The sequence below is a fragment of the Lemur catta genome, chromosome 5, assembly GCF_020740605.2.
Source record: "Lemur catta isolate mLemCat1 chromosome 5, mLemCat1.pri, whole genome shotgun sequence".
Lineage (NCBI taxonomy): Eukaryota > Metazoa > Chordata > Mammalia > Primates > Lemuridae > Lemur > Lemur catta.
The window spans coordinates 84798749-84822233 of record NC_059132.1 but is presented as its reverse complement, the minus strand read 5'-3'; the positions used below and the strand labels follow the sequence as shown (position 1 = coordinate 84822233).

The following is a 23485-nucleotide window of genomic DNA, read 5'->3' as shown; positions in this document are numbered from 1 at the left end:
CCCCCCAAAAATGCTGGGATACTTGAGAGATATCACATGTGATTTGCTACTACTAATAAACTACCCATTTTGCAAATGATATTCTTTATAAATTACACTCTTGCTCCCTATAATGATGTCATTCACACTCATATGAATTCTGATATGCTCACTGAATAGAAGAGAATGGAGGTATAATTGTGTGTAACACATTTTTGCCCCCAGGGCTTTAGGCCATTATCCTTTGGGCATAAATGTATTATGCCGCATTTGAACTCTGTCATCTGTGACAGATCCGGAGAAAAGCATGCAATATTTTGGCTGCTTTTCCGTAAACACTGTTGCCTTCCAGTACAGTGGACCAGAAACTGGAGCACTATAACCAAAATTTAAGTCAGAGGAGGGTTGGAACCCTTCTATGACATGTGTACCAGACCACGGTAAGCATTCTGATGGAAGGCAAGAATGTTCAGGCAGTACACTGACAATGCATGGATTGAATAGTTTTAGATTTATTTTTACATGTGTGATGACAAACATAACAGGCACATCCAGTATATAAATTCATGGCTATCATTGCCTAGGACAAAACTAAAATAAATAATTTCTCAGGTGGCATTTGTAGAAAAAATCATTAGGTGGTTAAATGAATGAGCTGTGGGAATTACTTCCTTGTCTCAGCCTTCCAGAGGCATAAACTGACTTTCTAGGTTGTGACATAACTGCTCTGCATAGATCATTCAGGCTTGGGCTGCCTGCATCTCGGCCGCCTTTGATGAGAATGAGCCCTTTCTATGACTAGTTCCTGCTACACCTCATTCTCCAAGTGCAAAGGCATCAATCATCTCCCTAATCAACTTTATTTGTTTCTCAGCTGGAAGTTTCCTTCCCCTGTCTAAAATGGAGCTCTGCCCCTTTCTGCCCAATAGTCTCACATCATGTCATAAGCTTCTGTCACAACATGGTACATTTCTCTAACGAGACCTAAGGGATCCTCCTGTCTTATTCCAATGTGCTTTCCTTTTTTAAAAAAAATAAAACAAATAAAAATTATTTTTAAAAATCTACCATTCCGGAAAACACTCTCTTCTAAACTTAAACACAATAGACCAGTGGTTTAAAAATGCTGGAATCCTTTCTTAACTTACAATTACATGCAAAACTCCAATGTAGGAAACATTAAAGATGAGATGAGTGGAAATCTGGGTGGCAAATCAATATTTGAACTGATGTTCTCTCTCACTTTATGTTACTGGAAAAATACAAATAAAACCAAGATGTCACTTTTCTCCCATCAGATTGGTAAAAACTCTTGTAAGTGTTGGGACATGTAGAGAAATGGGAACACAAGTGCCTGGCTTCTGGAATATAAATTAGCATAGCTATTTGGAAAACCAATCTGGCAGCATCTAGTAAAATTAAAAATACAAATACCTTACCACCCATTTTGCTTCTTAGTTTGTATACTGGAGAGACTCTCATATTTGTATTCATGGATATATACACGTGAGAATGTCTATTACACTATTGTTCATAACTGCAAAATACCAGAAACAAAGAGAATAGAATAACTGTGTTCTGTTCATACAAGGGACTATTACACAATTGTGTAAAGGAGATAATTAGACCTTATATAAAAAACACATTTCAAAAACATGATATCCAACTAAAGAAAATAAGTTGTTCAATGTGACACATACTATGATATCATTTATGTGAACAGAAACACTTGACAAGTGGGATGAATGAATGAGCACTACTCCTAGGCTTAACACTTAGTCCTAGTCAGATCGTCCTGACTCCTCCTTGTTACTTACCTAAATCCTATTCATCCTCAAGGTACAGTTCAAATCCTACCTCCCCCAGGATACTGCTAGGCCACAGTGATTCCTGTTATCCTCTGAACCATTCTAATAACTAACACTTCCTACACTTGTGGCCTCATCTGTCTCATACTATCTTTGTGGGGATTAACAAAGATTCCTCCCATAGAATGCTTATTCATAGTGCATGGTAAGTACTCATTGACTGTGAGCTGCTACTATTATTACAATTTTTTCTCCCTTTGTTTAGCACAGTGCTCTCCCATAGTAGATACTCAAAAGGATGTTTACTTTTGACTATGAAAATGACGATGACATATTTCTAATAATGATCTATTAGCTCAGTGAGTCCTGACACATTATTTACAAGATGTCCTAACTTGCTATAAAGGCTGTGGCATTCAAGAGTTAAACATTCACAAGTTCCACCCGCTGAGTGCTGAGGACGGCTCTCTGGGGACCGCAATGAGCAGCACTAACCCCTATTCCATGCTTACCTGCTCCTAGATTCCCGGATGCCACAAGCAGGGCTTTAGCAAGGTTTCCCAACCTAGCCCAAGGTCACTGAGAGACAGTTTAAGCCTTTCAGAAACTAAGTCTTAATCCTGAGACTTTTCTTCTAAGACCTTGAAGACCAGGGAAGTCCCCTAATCCTAGGAATATCCAAGGAGGCACTTTTAGAGAAGTACAGGATAGGGAAGAACAGGGTAGATAGGGATGGGGAGAGTGTAGAGCGCCGGAGTAACAGGGATCAAGCAGAATACCTCATACCCCCTGGGTGCATAGACTTTAAATAAGTGATCTCATGGAACACAACACCTATACAAAAGAGGTGGAGTATCACCCTTAGTTTACACATTAGGAAACTGAAGCCTTGAGATTAATTAACTTTTCCAACACTGCACAGGTAATTGCTAAAATAAGGATTTAAGCCCAGGTCTTTCTGAATTTAAAAGCTTGTATTAGAAGTTAAATTTATTTGTTTCAATTAGATTCATTCATATTTTATTTTATTTCATTAAATTTTTAAAGAAAACCATATGTTTCATATACTTATATCTGGGCCCCTAGTTAATATTAATAATTTCAAGGGTTGAAAGCATTGACTGACTTGGAAAGGTGTGTATAAAGCTGGTGGCTGCCCCGGATGAAGAGCTTCACTCTCACAAGGTCTCATGTCACTGGGACTAGAAAACAAATACTATCTACAAAACAAATTAGGGAAAAGACATAAACCTCAAAACCACTGCTTTTCTAATAGAATAATATGACAATGTATCTTGTTACACCTTAATATAGGAAGAAGATTCCCTAAAATTAGGACCTACATTTTGTTCAGGAAGTAGCAAGTTCTTTGTAGACCATTCTTTGATTTCTCCAGTAAGATCAATTCTCTTTTGGTGGTTTATCGGTGGATGTAATAAGACATAAGACATACTTGCTTCGACATGACTTCTAAGGATGTGTATTCTTTGCAGTATCTTTCACCTTACCTTCAGCTGAAGCAAAAACATCCTAAACAAGGTCAATTTTCATGTTACTCTTAACAACCCTAAGATGAAGGTGATCCCATCTGGGCTTATTCCTATTATTTGCTGCAGATATGAACTGAAGCAATATAGAAAACACACCACTGAAATTCTCAAGGGGAGAGACAGTACTTGGAGAAACTGTTCCCAATTATGCTATTCTCCACAAACACATCCCTTTCCAGCAGTCAGGAAATAGCTATAAACTTCAATTATCTATGTCTAAATTGCTTATAATCCTCTCTAATATTTGAAATAGGATATAATATGAAATAATAGCAGCTTTTCTCCTGCTAGTACAATCAAACAAAGATAAAGGTAAATAAGCTCAAGTGGAAACAAGACTAAGGAAAGAAGGAAGAAACTTTTCTATTTCAACCACAAATGAACCACAATACTCAAAAGTGAACCGTACAAGGGAATAAGCCATAAATAAATACAACCTTTACTGACATCTTTTGGTTAAGGGTCACTTAATTATAAAGCAGAACATTTCATAGATTATGTTACCCCAACAGGTAAACTGCAGGTGCAACATGTTGAGAATGTGACATTCAGTAAGATAATAAAACTCAATAAGGGTGATGGGCCCTTTAATCTCTCTCTCGTAAATTAGTTACTAAAACAGAATGATTAAAGCTCTATATCTTAAGGGTGATAAATAGGTTGTATACTGAAACTTATCCTCCTTCATCTTACTAATGGCATATCAACTATCCCAATTTTATGGAGCCATTATAGAATGATAGATTGAGAGAGTAATGTAACATAAGATAAATAAAAGACAGACAGACAATTAAGCAATATGGTTTCACATTGTTACTTTATATATGCACATAATCCCAGAGTTCCTATTAAGGGAACTAACAGTGAAATGGCATTTTTGTTTTAATTTACTTTATAGTGGCAATCAAATTTCCCAGCACAATTTTTTTTTTTGGCTTAAACATGACATTTTTTTAATCCAGTCGAATTTATTGTGTTTTGAAATGTCTAATCCTAATCATCTATTAATCAAATGGAAGTTTGAAAGTCCCTACTAAAAATACTTTCTGCAAAGGCATTGGGACAAGATGGCTCTTAGCATTCAATGGAGAGTCCATAACTGAAAACTGAGTGCTAATAATGTATTCGCCTTTTCTTAAAACAAACAAACAGCTAATTATTCAGCCACTGTTGTTGTAAACCAGCTGTAGATGATCAAGGAAGAATCTGGCAATAGACATACTCAAAACTCAAAGACAGGACAGATATACCAGGGTTGCAGTCTTATCATAAATCCATTAGAATTAATTACTGATTAAAATTAAAGCTGGTTTAAATAAAGCAGACTTTAGTCAAGTGGTTGTCAACCCTGGCTCTGGTGACAGGACTCCTGCCTTTTTTTTTTTTTTTTCTTTCCTTCAAGTTTTCTAGGTTTCTAATGGGCAATGAATGTTGAGAATCACTATCTTGGTCTTATGATATAGACCATCACTAAGAGATCCTTACAGAGTCAGATCCCCTCAGACATCTTAACTTCTAATCTGAAGAGGCTCTTCTGCTTCTGCATTTTAACCAGGTTGCAACTGAGGCCGTGTTGGCAGTGTGCAGCTGAAAGTAATACTGGATACATAGGAAAAAAGAGAGCCTGGAATTTTTGAAAACTGTACAAAGGGTGGATTCAGACTATGAGTTAAAGTTGTTCGTTTATTGCCTATTTGATTTCAATTAGGATTATAACCTCTCCAAAACTTTTACTTTCACCCTCTGGAACTTTTGCTTATAAATATATCACAATTGATTGATAATTTCATATGCTAAATTCCAAATGCCTATGTATGCACAAAACTGTCAAATATACAGAAACCTGTGTCCTTCATTTATTCATTTTTCATTCATTCATTATTTATTGAGAACCTACGGTCACGAGGCATTGTTCTAGGTATTGGGAATATAGCAGTGAACAAAGGAAAACACAAATCCCTGTCTCCATGGAGCTTATTCTGGTGAGGGGGTTTCTGAATAAGCAGCTAGATGAAGTTTTATTTATTTATTTTTATCTATAACCTCTTGCTCATTCATAAATAATTTGAAACTGTTACAGAGATAAACACAAGGGAAAATGCGATGAAGAAAAAATAAAACTAGGAGAAGAGTGATATTAAAACTTGGGTGAACTTCTAAGAAATCTAGAGAAAATAGCCTGAAAGGTAGTTAGAATAATTCAAAGGTAAAATAAACTGCAACTCATGTTAAATAAAATTAAAAATTGCAATAAGTTCTAAAACATAAATTCAAACTCCTTTAAAACTGATTTTTTTAAATCCAGGGTTCTGCCCCAGAATATTCATAATGTTCTTAAAATATTTAGATCCCTGGATCTACCTCAAATCTTCTCAATTATAATTCATGTGGGATCCAAAAGTACGCAGTGGTAAGAAGTTCCAGAAGTGCTTCTGATGTTCATTTCAAAGCTACTGTCTGGAGGTTGGGACTCCCCGGAGGGCAGAGAGAGGCGCGAGGCAAATCCTCTTCCCCTCAAAAAACTGACAAATTGTAAAATATTCTCAAACCCATCATTTCAGGTCCCGGATAATCAACCAGAGTCAAACAACAACTTGAGAACTGTTTATTCATGAAAAACTGCAGCATGGGGGGTAAGCATAGGGGGGCGTCTGTGGTGGTCCTAACTGGAGCTGCTCTCACCCCTGCCACTCCCGGTCAAGTTCTACCAGGGCAGGGCTGCCTGCCTGAGGGGGTTAAATGGATTTGAAATACAGAGTGGAAAAACCCCACTTCCATGCACTGTCAGAAACATTAGTGTTCTTGGTGGCAAAGGCTGACAGCTAATTTCATAGCTAGCCTGAGCTTTCCGTCCCATTTGGGCCACTTTCCAGAGGAGTGGACAAGTTAGAAATTTACCAGGGCCTTGAGAAGCTTCCACATAATCCTGGCTGACCCAGGAGACCTAACAGACCTGGTGGAAATAAAAGGCAGGGCAGACTTGCAAATTCCTGAACTTTTTTGGTTTTTTTTTTTAATTTTTATTTATTTATTTATTTAATTTCAGAATATTACGGGGGTACAAATGCTTTGGGTACATAAAGTGCCTTTGCACCACCCAAGTCAGAACTACAAGCATGTCCATCCCCCAGACCAATCACAGCAACAACAAAAATAAACAAATGGGACCTGAACTTTGAATGTGCACCCAACCCACAAACACACACATCGGCAGACCCTGGAAACCTTACCAGACTGAGTTGTTTGAGCACACACTCTGACCATCACTGACTGACCACTAAGATACACTGGCACATGGGCTACAAATCACTGTTGCAGATCATAATTTAAAATATAATTAAAAAAAAATGAAGTTGCTACATGGTTCTGAAAAGCAGAAGGCAACACAGAATGAATTCCTATGTAGATTTTTATTCATTTATTCAACCACTATTTATATTTACTTAACTATGGAACAGACACTGTGCTTCATGCCTGGTTATAATAGTTAACATAATAGATAAGGTTGAAATTAAAGAGTTTGTATCCTAGAGCTAGAGTTGACTCTTCAAGGTGTCAGGATTTGGGCAGACCACTCTGGTTTTGCAAACAGTCTTGAACTTATAAAAGTATATATTTTTATATGACTTACTTTAATATTTTATCTAACAGGTTTGAAGCAAATAGAAATAATTTTAAGTGACAGTATTTTATTCTATTTGGTACAAAAAATGCCATAAAAATATAAGTAGGAGACCTATGTTCTAGTGCTGGCTCTAATATTTCCTATCTGAGTAGGCTCTGACAAAACACCTTCCAGAGCTCAGTTTCATTATTTATAAAGTAAAATTTCTAAAGGTGACTTCTTGATCTTAAATTTCATGATTATTTGTAAGGACATACAAATGATACATATTAACGTCAAAAAGTGTTTATAAAAAAAGCCCATTCGAGCTAGCTTTAATGAATTCAGTGCTTTCATAATTAGTACGGCATTTGTAAACACAAACACATTTTTAAAGCACTATTTAAAGAGCTTGTTTTTTTAAATGGGTGAAAAATTATATTTCTTATATATATTTATATATATATAAGAATATATAAGAATATATATATATTCTTATATTTATGCTTCTTATAAATAAACCTTATTTATAAGACTTGCCAGGGCCAGGACACTTTATTTTAATATGCAGTATTAGAGTCCAACTTATATCATAATATATTTATAAACATAAAACTATGAGATCAGGGAGCGGGGAGAAAGGGATGGGTAAATTCACACCTAATGGGTGCAGCACGCAATGTCTGGGGATGGGCATGCTTGTAGCTCTGACTCAGGCAGTGCAAAGGCAATTTATGTAACCTCAACGTTTGTACCCCCACAGTATTTTGAAATTAAAAAAAAAAACTACAAGAATCATAAATAGCTAAATTTTATAGTATCTGGAAGATTAGAATGTTAACATCATGACCCTTGATATTTATTTTTTATTTACTTAATAAATGTTATATAGTAATTACTATGTGCCAAACATTGTTCTTACCACTTTACACATATCAATTCATTTAATCCTCAAGACACTCATAAAAAGTGGCTACTATTATCATGTCTGTTTTACAGATAAGGAAACTGAGGTCCCAAGAACTAAGAGGCAGTCAGAGAGTAACTTGCTTGTGTGCAGTGTGTGGCACATAACCTGGACTCCCAAGCCCCATTCTCTTATCTACTCTGCTATGTTACCAGAGCTTATAAACTTATGAGCTTGTGCTATAAGACTGAATACTCAAGGAGGGAAATGAAGGCAGTTAATACAAAAATACATGCATACATATACACAAAATCAGAAGACAGCAATCAACAGAGTAGCCGGGATATGGAAGTTAAGACCTTTAGGTGTTTTTAGATTAAATTTCTAATGCCTTACTTTAACAAGTCAAAAATAAGACATAAATGTTGCCATGAGCAAATGTGTTTCATATATAACATCAATTCCACACAACCTTATGCAATACCAAAATAAGTCATTTTATAGTTTAACATATGTAGGACAGATATGTCCCTTATTTACCTGTTTGAAGGATTATCTTTCTAATTTAATGGTCCTCTCCTCTCTCTACCTTAAACAAACAGGCACCAATCTCGCCTTCCAGAATATTAGTTAGATAAATTGCTTTAGTCCCATGTTGCACCTAGCCTATAATATCATGCACTCTTGCTTTCCTCACCAAACACCTTTGTGTTTGTATCCATAGTGACATTTGAATTCTTTTTCTGAACATTAGAAGGTTTTATACCCAGATTCTGCATTTTCTCTATTAGCGCTGAGAGATTATTTTTGAAAGTTTTTTATATCAACTGAATGTGTTTTATATGGCTGAGATGTTCATGTCAGGCCTCCAAGACATCCTCATAAACTTATCAAAAAATTATGGTAGAACTCCACCGAACAATGAAAATGCCAAGAGACATGAAATGGGATAAAATAGAGGACTTGGGAAACCTCTCATTAGTGAGAAAACATACAGGCATAGAACAAGCGCAGGCAAATGTCAATGTCTCCACTGAAAGACTGCAGCAGTTAACAGAAAAGTGCAAGCACACAAGCTAACAGCATGCCAGTAAGAAGCTGCCCTCTCTAGAGCATCACATGACATTCCTTTCAGGAAACCTGGAACCTGTCCCACACTGCCTGGTGTGCTCCTGAGCTAGTCTTTGTAGCAAAGAGACGATTTTGCTTAACTTTTTAATTAACGTGTGTCCTTGCTGATAGACATTGTGAATGAGGCAACTTTTCCTTCCCATTATGGCTTAGACTTTAGAGTTAATTACTGTGGAAATGAATCAAGAAGCATAACTTCGGGCATAGCATTTTAAATGTCGGCAGAGTAGCAATGTTAATTCTCTATTTCAAAGTATCAGTATCATTCCATCTTTACACTGAGTGATATGACAATGATTTTAGGAGAGAGGTTACTGACCCAGAGACCCTTCCCAGGCCATGGGGAAGATCACCCCTTAGTTGAATCTGGAAAGGCTATGTTTGGAAAATGACTTGGATTTATTTTGTGTGTACTTGTAACTACTTATATGTCAAGAAAATTTGCCCTTCAGGTGTTATATATGGCATGTTCAGGGCCCTTTAACTTGAGATAATGAGCTAATGAAATATCATATATAATCACGTATATCATCAAATGTGTGCACGGGCACATTTTCTTTTATTGCCTAAAAATGAGTGGAAGAATATAGATAGAAATAAAATTATTGTACAGGTAGAGATAAAAGTATTTTACCCCTCACCTCATGAGCTATAAGCCATGGAAATACAGCAAAGTTACTAAATATTTAGTCTTCCAGTAAAATAGATATTTTTGAAAAAAAAAAAACAAAACTCAAAATGACCTTAAAAGAAAAAAAATGTAAAGACGTATGGAATTATGCAATACCTTCTCATGCAATCCAATGCTCGGATAAAGAAGTCCTTGTGCAACTGGTGCTCATCTCTCAAGATGGAGCACTGCTCAAGCGTCACCGACATCGAAGTCCTGTCTTTGGCACTTTTGCAACAGGTGAAACGAATACCGTTTAGTTTGCGGCAAATCTGTAACACACATGTTGAAACGGTTATTGCTCATTTGTAGATCACTATAAAGTGTTGGCCTCCTCCAGACACTTCTAAGCTAAACACACCAAATATGACTTGGTTTATGTTAATTACAGTCAGTTGGTTCAATCTGCCCCATCAATGTAAGAACATTACCTTTTCATTTCTAAAACCAGTGGAATAGATCTGTTTTACTTAGTTCTTTATACATGATGCGTGGGACTGTTGAAGTCATGAGAGGTGTCAAATATGCAGCAGAAGGAGCAGTGCTACCCAAGAGGGTGCCTGGTCTGCAGCAGATGATGATGATAACAACAGTTTAGGAGTAACAACTTAATTGTAAAGGGGGAAAAATCCTATATTCACTAGATCAGACACTTGCTTTGAATCCTCAATAGCTGATATTCCTATTTTACAATTACAAAACCTTTGCTAGTCTTGGTTTTGTATTATGAGATTTTCAATGTCCACATGGTGCCTCACAACAGGTGAGGGGATCGCTCATCAACATGAAGAATGAGAAAACTAAAAATGGCCACTGTTTATTGCACATCTACTGTGTACCAGGTACAAGGCTAAGACATTTCATAGATTTTCTCTTTTAATAAACTTCACAGGAACCCTAGAGGAAGGTATGATTATTCTCATTCCATAGGTAAGGAAACTGAGGTTTAGGTAGATTAAGTAATTTGTACACAACAGAGCAGAACCAGGATGCAAATACAGATCCGCGTAAGTTCAAGGACCAAGTCTTTTAACTTCTGTTATGTTCTGTTTCTCGCTCTAATTTTTTCTTTTTGTTATTCTGATTTAAGTCAGAGAAGAATCACTGAGCAGCAATATTCTCTCATCTCATTGCCTTATGGCTAACAGGTGAATCACTTCATTCCTTTCTCTTCTATCCCATGGCAGGGTTCTGATGTGAGATACCAATAATCAACCTCAGCATCACAATGCTAATCAGTATACATTTAAAATGAATCTGATGTGATACAACAAAGGCCTACTTTATTATTTGTCACTAAGGAAGGCCTTAAAAGTTGCCCAATTTGGGGAGAAAATATAATAATACAGTTTATTAAGGACTTTTACCATGATTTAATTGTGATTCTGATACTTAAACCAAGATCGATACATCCCTTTATTAATTTAGAACTTTGGCACTTTCTATTTCCAACATAAGTGAGTAGAGGAATGTGAGAGCATGATTTCACCATACAATCATTTTACATTTAGAAAATTCTAACCCTTTCAAATAAACAATATTTCATTTTTTAAAAAATCTTGACTGTATTCATAGTAATAAAACAGACCAGAATGTCTACTTACAGGTATAATTTTTAAAAGCAATTAATATTCTTTAAAATGTATTGTTACTATTAATATTATATGCACCTATCCTACTTAGATAATTTAGTATTCTAAGTTTAAAGTCAAGTGGAGACAGGCCGATTTCATCAGAATAGACAGGCTGGGTCTTGATTTCTGAATTTCCTCTTGAATTATATGGGTTTGATTTTACATGTCTGAATGGTATTTGGCCTCTTTAAGTTCTTATTTGTACTATTTACATTCAACCAGGAGAAAACCAAATAACTTTATATTTTTCATTTAGAATATAAAACATTAACATAAGCAGTATTTCATTAAATAGATTTAAAGAAGAGAGAAAACAAAATAGAAACACAAATAAAAGATTTTTGGGAAATGTCAAAAAGAGTTTCTAAATTTCTTCACTTTAAGGGTATTGTTAAGGTTTTGGTTTAAAAATAGGATACTGAAACTGAGGTATCAGCCTACAGAAATTCTACTAATCGTCCATTCAATGGTAAGTTGTGAGTAAGCTATATTTAGTCAGTATATATATTTCAGAAAAAATATTTTGGAAGTGTATGAGAGTTGCAGGAAAACTATTTCATATATGTGAATAGAAAATTACATACACAAACAGAAAATGTGCATGTGTGTTTGCACACGTGTACCCTTAATTTGTCTATTTATATAGCTTTGCAATATGTATATAATCACATATTTATGTATTCCTAAATGGTCAGATGCCTTGATAAAAGATCAAACTACCTTTATGCTATTATCTTATCAGTAAAATATAAAACATAATTTATGACTTACTACTGTGAAATTTTTATTAGAATTAACAACCACAGTAGTCTTTGGAGAGACAAAGAGAAGCCAGAATGGGAAAGAACTTTTAAAAACAACCTTTCTGTAATGCAGTATGGTGCTAACTGGGACCAGTGTAAATGAGCTGCCTGAAAGCAACATTTCATATTGTTACCTTTGACATTCTTCCCTGGGGCTTTAGGAAGGCATTAACAGAAACCAAAGCAGCTTTCTTCTGCCTTGCTCACGATAAATTATTTTATATAGTCTCATGGTAAATTATCTATTCTTTTTTCCCAAAAGAGAGTAAGTAATATTGAATTATAATTGAAGCACTGGCAGTAAGGGAAAGGTTTTGTTTTAAATGCTATTGGTAGAGAACAGAGTATGCTAGAAGCTTGGTTAACCTGAACTCCAAATTATAAGAGTAACACTGAGCAAACTATAAACATGGTGTTTATCATAAAGACCTTCAGTGTGTTTTCTTCCTGATGAAAGGATGCTTTCCTAATAAAAAGATCGTTGGATCTGAATGTGTAACAAAATTCACACATTTCATATGAGCTATGCTTCAATGGTTGCCAGACAAGAGCTAAAAAAAAAAAAAATACAGGCATTTCTCTTTCTCTAACTCTTGTAGAAACCCAGGGTGGGAAGGCAGGAAGATCTTCCACCCTAAGGGTGCCATCAAATGAGAAAGAACTATACAAAATACGGCCCATTACCCCAAGAAAAATCCATCAGTAATAAATTCAATGCCAATATCTAAATTAACAAACACATTTATAAGCTCATTAACTGAACAATATGTCCAGGAGCCTTACTGAAGCTGTGAGTAAGAGATCTGATAACCACATACTGTTGAAGCCATATGTCTCTAGAACAGCAGTTAAAAATCCTGGTTGATATGGGCAACAGACATTGCAACCTGAAATATCAAGAAAATCACAGACACTTCATTGTAACCTCAGAGTGCCAAACACATCCAGGGTTTATAAGAATAGCTGATGAGTGAAATTTTTTCTTGTTGAGTGCACTTCGTTCCATCTTATGTTCTGGTCTATTGACAGAGCTACCAACAAGAGTGAAAATGCCTAATCCCCTGGGTAATGGAGGATGACACTTGGTAACCCGAAATGCAGAGGTTGGACCCTGCAGGGCAGAGAGCTGATAATGCTTGCTGGTCACGATGTGGCAGGAAATAAGATCTGACATGAGAGTGCTCACCGTTGCAGCCAGCCACATAATTTCCACATTCTTCCTCTTTTTGGCTTGAATATTTTGATGGAGATTTTCTAGTAATCCTTTTAAATCATTTTGTTCTTGAAAATGTGAAATGTCTGAAGGGAACAAGAAAGGAAAAGGAAGGGGAAAAAAATGAAACAATGTTAATATTAAACTGCCCATGGAGTTTTCTTCAATGTATTTGCAAATACAACTTTTATAACAACAACTATCATTTGGAGCAAAGAATACCTGAAGATAATCATACTCATTAATTCCTCTAATTTTATCCATTACTTGGAAACATGCTTAAGTTTCCCCATTCCCTATTCTGTATACTGGTGGTGATGTCAACTGGTCATATAGTACTATTTTACTAACAACGAAAACATTTTTGATGAAGATGATGGTTGCTTCCTCACATTAACCAAAGCATAAGACATAGATGTCATGAGATATAACCTTCCATTTTTTTTCACCGAGTGGCTAGTCTGAATCAAGGGAATATATTAAATTGAACATCTTGGGGGCAAAGGGAGAAATATGAAAGTTCAAATAAAAAAAACATGAAGTCAGTTTTCATATAGCAAGTTTCTTCAACCTCAGCATTACCGACGTTTTGAATCATTTAACATTTTGTTGGGGGGGGCGGTGGGAGAATTATACTGTGCATTACAGGATGTTTAGCAGCAATCCCGACCTCTACCATTTACATGTCAGTAGAATCTTTCCCACTGTGACAACAAAAAATGTCTTCAGACATTGCCAAATGTCCGTTGATGAAAAAAATCTATCCTGGTTGAGAACCACTGAGGAGCACAGGTATGATATGGAAAGAGGAACAACATGAGGCAATGAGGTAAATGGGTAGGGAGCACTGGTTGTTCAAATATCTACATACTAAGACCTAAAGCATGGGTAATAAATAGCATACATTTTATATGAAAACCTGAGGCCATGCACATTATGACACAAACTTTCCCGAGACTTGGTGAGATGGGATTAAAGGTTAGAATATAGTGATAGAAACAAAAAGGTGTCCTGAGTGAGAGGTTGAGTTAGTGCTGTATAGTATGAAAATACATTCTAATGTAAATCCACAAACTGAGGGAGGAATTCCTGAGAGCTTTGACTTAGGCTCAAACTGAGACTTTAAAATGAGGTTTTAAAAAGAAAAGATAATAAATAAGAACCACAGACTATACTTAGGTAAATACCCAGTTACACTGAAGAAATAGATGACATATTCCTGACTCAGAACACAAAAACTGACACAAATGAGCTTTAGTAGTAATGAGGCTTTATGCTTTCCAAATTTGTACCAGATGTTTCATTTTAGCAAAACAACATATCTGAGTAGTTCTTGATGTTAGCTCCAGAGAAGAAAGGAAGTATCACAACGTACTCTATCTATTAAAGAGCAGAAGTTGTGGGTAAAGTGGAAACTTCCATTGAAAATAATCATACATCACCTTGGATTTTATGACCTCAGACTAGAGGAAGGTTGGGTGCAATTCAGATATATACCCTATGTTAGTGAGGTGAGATTCAAAATATTCATATAAAATGTATGCATAACTCCACTGTCTTAGTTCCTAAAAGGGAAAGCTGTCAAAAGCCAAACACTTACTTTGTAACCACAGATGATTTACACAGTAAAGAGAAAGTTTGATAAAACTATCACATTGCTGGGCAGAAGACTCTCTAATATACAGAAATTTTAACAGGACACAGTCTACAAATAAAGAGAAGGCGGCTGAATGCAGAATGCCATGAAGGGAGTTTTGAAACCAGCTCGGGACTCTGTGGCTAATCAAAGAAGGTGAGGACAATAATGGTGCTTTTTAATTTATAGTCATGGCATACAAGGAATAAGAAGTCAAGTACACCATCACTGCTTTTAATGTTGATAAATGGCAACACAAACAAACCCAGGGTAATCCATAAATTAGAATTATAAGCAGCCATTAAAAATTATGTGCAGGTATATCACTGACATAGTAAGTGTCCTTGACATTGTTGAAAGGAAAAATTGGTCTCATTAATGAAAGAATTTATTCATATAACATTTTGCGTGTCTGTGTGTGTGTGTGTGTGTGTGTGTACACCTGTGCATATGTTGACCTCTCTCTGTATAGGTATACAGGCAGAGCAAGATATTGGTTTAGATATTAGCAGTGGTCATCTTTAGGATGTAGGATTTGGTATAATTTTTCAAATACCTTTTTACATCACTTAGAATGAGCATGTATTGCTTTTAAATCAGTTAAGAGCAATGGAGAACAGAATACATGTATGAGAAAAAGAAAGAATCTAAATTATTATGATATCATACAAAGACCCAACTTCAAAATTTCCACAGTCTAGTAGGGTGGGATAGATATTTAAACTATTAAGTGCAAAAAAGTGTACTGTGGACTATGACATAAGCCAGTAAAGACACGTGGGTTCAAGGGAAGGAATAGGCAATTCTATAAGACTAGGCGGGTGTGGAAGGGTGTCTAGCAAAGTCAATGCTTTGTGGGTACTGAGAGCATTTGAGGGTAAGGAGAAAACAGCAGCGACATGGAAACAGGAGGCACTACTGTTGAAACAGGGAATGTGCAGCTCACAACATCCTGGGAGTGGATAGTCCCAGGGGCAGGATTCATGAAGGGTCTGTTCTGCTATGCTGGGCGATCTGGGCAAAATGGGAACACCTGGTGAGTTTTAAATATGGAGTTAACCGTATCTGTAAGGTCCCTGAGCTTCTTCCTGATGTCAGCTTGTACAAATGGCTCTCAAACATTTTGAAAGCAATACAGAATACAAAGTTTCCTTAATGCAGGATGAACTGTTTTGGAGAGGTAATGTACAACAATGTGACTATAATTAACAATACTTTATTGTATATCTGAAATTTGCTAAGAGTGTAGATCGTAAGTGTTCTCACCACACACACACACACACACACACACACACACAGAGAAAGTGATCATTATCTGCGTTGATGGATATATTAATTAGTTTGATTATGGTGATTATTTCATAATATATGTATATTAAATCATCAAATTGTATACCTTAAATATATACAATCTTTAATTGTCAAATATACCTTAATTTAAGGAAAGAAAAAAGTACACGACATCCTATAGTACTCACACACACACACACACACCCCTGTAACAAAAATTTTATAAAATAATATTTACCTTTAGTGTATACATTATGCACTAAATGTTTTTTGTTCTATTTCATATTCTCTAAAAAATTTCTGGTCCCAACACACCAAATTTATTTAACAATCCTGAGGGTCAGCCTAAAAAATTGCAAAGCACTGATTTTGAGCAACTCCATGCCCAAGGTGCTTAAGTGACTGTTTCACAAGGTTTATAGTCAGAAGTGTCAAGCCTAACACCTAGTCTCCCAACTCCTGTGCCAGTAATTTCTTCCAAATCTGTGCTGGTGTCTTCGCAACTGATGGTTCTGAAAAACAGCTCTGGTATTAACACAATAGACCAACTGCTTTAGAATGCTGGGACTCCAGAACAAAGCATAATGATTTATCAAAATGATTTATTTTCATTGTTGACACAGAAAATTTTTTAGTAAGCCATTCTAAACAGATTATAAGGCTCCTAAATGTAAATAAAGCCATGGGGCATCCTTTGCCCATTCCTTCCCAATCAAGATGGTGCTTTAGAATAGACAGAAAAGATGTCTCATAGAAATTTCACACCTTCTCCCATGGCATGATTCTTAGAAGGAAGTCATTTTGATGTTTAAATTTTCAGGCCACTACATCTATTTCTATAATAACGAAACTTGCTTTATTCAGAGCACATCCCTGTCAACCCAATACTGCAGGCCACAGACATTCAGGTCTGGTTCAGAAAAGGAGATTAATTCGTAATGATTTGTTAACAGGTGAGGTGTCAAGATGTAAGGATAGATCCTGATGTATCAACTGAAAATCATGGTATACACAGAACATGGATTGGTTTTAGGCTTAGACTGTGTCTCCTCAAGTGTAAATATAGCCAATGAGTTTTGGTTTTGCTACTTACTCCAGCATTACTCTCACACCAAATTTAGATGAGGCAATTGAATCTGTATGCGTATCTCCATAAGAGTATTCTTTTTTTTCAAATGTGGTTCAAGAAAGTAATCAGAGGTAAAAGTTACAATAATGTTCATTGCATTATTGTTTATAATATTAAACAGTAAAATCCCATTTAAATGTTCATAAAGATAATGGATAAATTGTTACATATTCATGCAATGCAATATCAAATAATATGTAAAATGAATAAACACGCTATGTGTCAGCATGGATATATTGCAAAAATTATGTTGAACAAAAATGCAAATTGTGGGAGAATTCATATAAGGTAACAGCAATAATATAATTAAATATGTAAAACTGTATCATATTTTTATGGATACATACAGAGTAAAAATGTATATGAGCATGTAAAACATCAAATTCAGGGCACTGATTTTCTCATAGAAGGAGAGGGTCAGGCGTAGGAACCTGGAGGGGTACAAAGGGAGCTTTCACATTATCTATAAATATTTGTTTCTTGCAAAAATTATGAGACTCAGTAATGGGTTCCCAAGTGTCTATTATTCATGATTTGTTCTTTCTGTTTGCTTGAAACTTTCATAATTCTTTTGAAAGAAAGCACTAAGCCAAGATTCCAGGAAAATGATTTTTAATGCCAATTCTACCCCTGCTTTGATGTGTAGTCTTGGGCGAGTTGCTTAACCCTCTGTCCCTATTTTCTCAACTGCAAAATGAGGACAATAACCTTGTCATGCTTCATTGACTTGTAGTGGAAAACAATTAATAAAAGTCTTGGCAGAAGAAGCTACCTTATTAAATTCTGTGTCAACTCTGAAAAACAGAGGAAAGTATTAGCAGCACTTCAAAAAGTTCACAGCCTGAGATGGGAAGCCTACTTTCTCAGGAGAAAGTTGGAATTTATCCAAGAAAACAGTCTCCTTGCACACAAGGGACATATATCCATCACAAACACGCACAACCCTAGTGACCGCTCTCCCACCACTCCCCAGTGCAACAGAATAGCCAAGATAAGAGTCACTTTTTAGGACCTGTTTTCTCCTTGTGTCATCAAGTGGGGTTTCTTCAAAAAGAGTTATAAATATGACATTGGCCTGAATCAAAGGCAGGTTGCTGACCAGTAAACAGGAAAAGGACTACAACCTTTCATTTGATTGAACTGTGATGCCAATGATACGAAGGCAGTGGCTTCATTCCCTTATGGTCAAATGACTTTATGCTGCCAGAAAGTGTTCCAAGATGAAATGGAAATTGCACCTGCCTTCCCAGCACCTCCTAATCCACTCATTTCCTGCTGAGGAGCAGACAAAACTTCCCTGGGATCAGTTACACCTCCACTCTGAAATCAAGTGGTATAATCCATACTCCTTGAAATCACAACGAGTTCAGAGATGAGCATGATCTAAGTCAATCAGAACTTAACTCTGACCTCAGCAATTGTTTTAAGGGTTTGCAAGTATCCTATGCTGCTGCAGTCCAGTGGAGCTCATGAAGAGGGAAGAAAGCTCTCTTTAGCCCTTAGATTGAGTATGGGTGAGTTCATGACAGCCACCTTTGAGTCACGAGGGGACTGGATGCAGGATAAAGTCAACATACTAAGAGCAGCAGAGGGAAAGATATATTTTTATAATAACACTGCTGAGTCACTGAACCGATCCTCTCTTGAAGCCTTCCTCCCAGCCAGAATTTTCTGTTATGTTAATCAATAAATTTTCTTTATTGTTTAAGCCAGTTTGAGTTAGGGTTTTTGCCACTTGCAACTAAAGGCATTCTAAGGTAAATAAATTGTGATATGTGCATTGTTAACATTGACCAGCCATATTGCCTATATTTAAAGTTGAGTTACAGTGATGAAAGGACAAATACGTATTTCTGGAGAGCAGCAAATTAATCATGTCTAAGTGATGGTTTTAAAACATGGTCCCACATTCTTTGCACTCCTTCTATTGAGAGGGGGAATCTATCCCCCTCACAGGGTGGGCTTGTGACTGTCTTGCCTGACAGAATATGGCACAGGTGATGCTATATAGCTTCAGAGAACAGGTCTTAATTGACTCTGCAGCTCCTGCCTGATTATTCCCTTGGAATTTTGCTTTCTGTATCCTTCTTTTTAGATGCTCCCTGTAAGAACTCAGCCACTGTGCTGGAAGAGCCAAAGCCACATGGAGGGTCTTGTTTAGGTGCCTTAGTTAACAGTCACAGCTGAGCCTAGCCTCTGAGTCAAGCTGGCCCAGGTGCCAGCACGTGAGCACAGAAACCTCCAGATCCATCCAGTTCTCAGCCAGTCCAGTGACCCCCAGATGTTCTTCTTTCCATCTGAGGTCACAGATGGCATGGGGGCAGAGACAAAGCTTCCCCACTTTCCCCGTCTGAACATAGAACTCACAGAATCTGTGAGCAGAGATGAAATAATTCTCATTTTACATCAGCAAACTTGGGATAGTTTGTTATCTGACAACAAATATAAAGAGCAACTACAATAAAAACAACTTAGAATGGTCTGTTTCAAGTGTGAACAAATTAAGATATGAAGAATGATGTTTTCAAAGTCCCCTCTGGTTAGCACTTATAGTTAATGCTACCAGTGAGCAAACAAATGCAATGAGGGAAAAGCCATGAGATATCTTAAAATTGGAAATTATGTTTTTTTAGATGATAGAAAATCTTGAAAAATATAAAAAGACAAAGCTGCACTGAAACCGGCTTTATTTAAATTGTATTTCCAATTTGTGAAGAAGGCAATGCAACAAATCCAATATCAAAATTCCAAACTGGTCAGAGGTGGATATTTTTGACCTACACACTTTCAGTGTTTCCTCTTAAATGAATTTCAAGGTCACATCATCCATAACAAAAGGAAAAAAAACAAACTTTAAAAACAATTGATAAAATATATTCAAAGCAATGTATTTAAAAATCCTTTGAAATTTCCTCAACTGACATCAGGGGGCCATGGGATGTGGTGTGCAGGGAGAGGAATAGAATTATATTAATTTTTCCCCTGCTTTTGTTTTTTTTTAAAGAAAGCATTCAAAATTTGATTTCAAAATCTCTAAACAATTTAAAGTCATGTCAAAGGTTGAAAGATGATTTGTAGTTAAGTGGCTCTTCAACATCTAAATTCTTGTCTCCTCAAGATGCCCAAGATAGTTTGATGCACAAACAAGAGTTGCGTGGGAAAGAAAACTTGAGTGTGAGAAGAGGTTCACATAGTCTGTCCTTCGCATCAGCCAGACTGAACTGTGTGGACAGCTACTTTTGCCCGTGCGCAAGCAGCCTGGGTCCTGGCACCTATGGGAGTTGGACGGTGTCCTTCTTTTTACCCAGGCCAACTTCCAAGTCCCTGCATTTTACCCAAACAATAGCACCAGTAAGAAGAGGACCTTTGAGAGCATACTCCACATAAAAGTTTGAAAACCAGGGTAAGAACAGATTTCTCGAAGTTTAAGCAGAGAAGGAAAGCAGCTTTTGGGGTGATTTCTATGCTTGATCTCCTTGCCCATCCGAGAGCCAGACTCCCAGTGAAATGCACCAAGGGTGAATGGCAGCCCAGGGAGGCAGAGACACAACAAGACCATCTCCAGAAAAGAAGAGCTCACCTCTTCCACGCCCCTCCTCATTTCTGATAATGTGCTAGGAACTGACTGCCAAACTGCAAGAATGACAGTCAGAGAAAAAGGGAGTTGGTTGAGAAGACTGGGCCCTTTTCCAGCAGTCACAGTCTCTGGCTAATCTCTTCAGGCTCCTCGAGGCAGGCAAAAATGAGATCTTAAATGTTTCTTACTATGTGGAATAAAATAAGTAACTCCTGAAGTATTAGCAAAGACAGAAATGAAGCAAAATAGAGGAAGAAGATTATGAAAATAATGCTGCTTTGGAAGTTTCCAAAATGAAAAGGAAAGAAGTAATGAGAATATAAAGCCTAAGTTTATTTCACTCACATGGCTCCTTTTTTGACTTGAAGTGGTCTTTAGTTTGGTAATTGGAGAAACTCCTATATTTACAGTTTATTAACAGCAACAAAGTTTATGACTCTGTTAATGTTTTCAGACTGCTCTTTTCTCACCCACCTGATAAAGATAATTTTATCTTTGAGTCTTCAATTTCTCCTCCTTACCTGGCTTTCAAGGAAAGTTTTACTTTATTGGAAGTTTTGTGATGCAGAACTGGAAGAATGAAGAAATAAGATGGAAGAAAAGTGAACTGAAAACAAGAGCCTTGCAGCTGTGGTTTGGGATGGAGTAGAATGGAAAATAAAGAATGAATGCTTGGGAGAGTGCTATGCTACACAGCTGAGTGAATTAGAGAGTTGGAAAAAAGGATTTAAAAAGAGAAGTCACAGTTGTCAGTTGTCTTTGCTTTGATGTTTAATTGAAGGTTGGAACTAATTTGTAGTCACTTTTAAGTGTTGGTCTGTTTATTGGACATGATACTATGATGAAGCTAAATTACAGGAGACCCTGGAATCAATTCAGGTCAAATTCAGATATTTATTTCCAAAAGAGATCATGAGTCTTAAGATTTTTAGCATCCATCTTACTTGCACTGTGGGATCATGGAACTTATTCTAACAGTGATAATTTCAGGAGCTCATCTATGGAGTATTCCAAGAAGAAAAAGTATGCCTTTTTTAAAAGCTTATTAGAGAATCAGTGATTTTATGAAAAAATTCAGAAAAGTCAATATGGATTTGAAAGATTACAGATAAGATGGAGGAAGAAAGAGGCTATTAAATAGAGAAGAGATGTATGTTGGTTCAAACTGTAGGAAGACCTTTGCAATCAAATTTAACTAGGTCGATAAGTTGACTTGTTTGTACACAGGAGAAATATAACTCTCTTGAGAAACTCAAAGTATACTACAATCATTATCTTAACCATCTTTCTAACATTCGTAAGTGCAATGTGACACCTTTTCATCACAGAAATTGACAGTGGAAATCTTAACTTCCTTTCCCTGGTGAGATAATGGTAGAATGTACTTTGAAGTACAAGGTATATACATATTAATTATTCTCCCTTGGCTGACAATGAAATGCAGGCATTCAAAACATCAAGTGACTCACCTAAGTGAGCTTTCAATTGAATTCATGTCTTTTGATTTCATGCCATTATGTGCTGTCTAACTAGACTGGTATACTGGGAGGCCAGCCAATGTTCAATGAGCAGAGAAATCTGGAATGCAAACTTAGACATTCTAAAAGGGTAAGAGCCCCAGTGAGAAGGAAAGAATGAATAAAATGTAAAGATGATTGAGGGCAAGAAATTTAAGGTTGTACCTACTTATATTATAATGGAATAGGGCTAACTAAAAGATTTGATGGATCTAATTTGTGAAGACTACCAAGTAACAGAAGTTGCAGAGATCAAGGCCTAGTTGGCCAGACAGGTAGACATTTGTACGTGTGTACGTGTTTCTATCTTTATTACTTGTGGTGCTGTTTGTATTTAATGGACACTAAAAGTCTTTGTCTGTGGTTTTACATGCACTGAGAAGATTAAAATTAAGTATTATTTTGTCTCACTCTTCCTTTCAAAAAGAAACCGAAGTGCTTCCAAAGACAGCAGACAAAAAAAAAATTCTCTCAATCTTTTTAATGCTAAAAGTGCATTCAAAATTTCAAAAGGTCAGTGTATCAGAGTTTCTTTGGCAATAAGTTAAAAATAAATTTGGAATTACAAGCATGCAAATATACACACACACATATACACACACATACACACACACACACACACATACATAAATAAAACTATGGTTCTGGAAATATTCTAATATATAAACATCTGAATCTTTGGTCCAGAAGCCCTTAGACAGCAATGGTAGAATAGCAGCACAAAAGTAAAAAGAATACTCAACTGAGAGTCAGAGAATATGGAATTTAGCCCCTGTTCTCCTACTGACTGGGTGTGTGAACCTAAAAACTATCCTAGACCCTACGTTCCTCATAGCAAAATACAGGGTTGGACTAGGTCAGTATTTCTTAAATGACATTCTGAGAAGCCCTTATTTAGCAAAATGCTAGTTGGCATGTCATATAAATTTTTGTGCCCCCATGATGAAAAAAATGGTATTTTAAACAAAATTAGTTTTAAACACTACAGACCTGGGTCAGCAAACTATGGCCTACAGGCTAAACCCACCAAGTTCCAT

The 23485-nt window shown here is 36.4% G+C and overlaps 1 protein-coding gene across 3 annotated transcripts in view; it reads right to left on the bottom strand.

Moving 5' to 3' along the window:
- INPP4B (inositol polyphosphate-4-phosphatase type II B) overlaps window positions 1-23485 on the bottom strand; it is a 325665-nt gene that overhangs the window by 30754 nt on the left and 271426 nt on the right. For all 3 annotated transcript variants that reach the window (XM_045552212.1, XM_045552213.1, XM_045552211.1), the window contains 2 exons: window positions 13273-13385; window positions 9767-9921 (listed from right to left, as the gene is read on the bottom strand). In XM_045552212.1, coding sequence (XP_045408168.1) covers window positions 9767-9921; window positions 13273-13385 — 268 coding nt within the window. The remainder of the gene's footprint in view (window positions 1-9766; window positions 9922-13272; window positions 13386-23485) is intronic.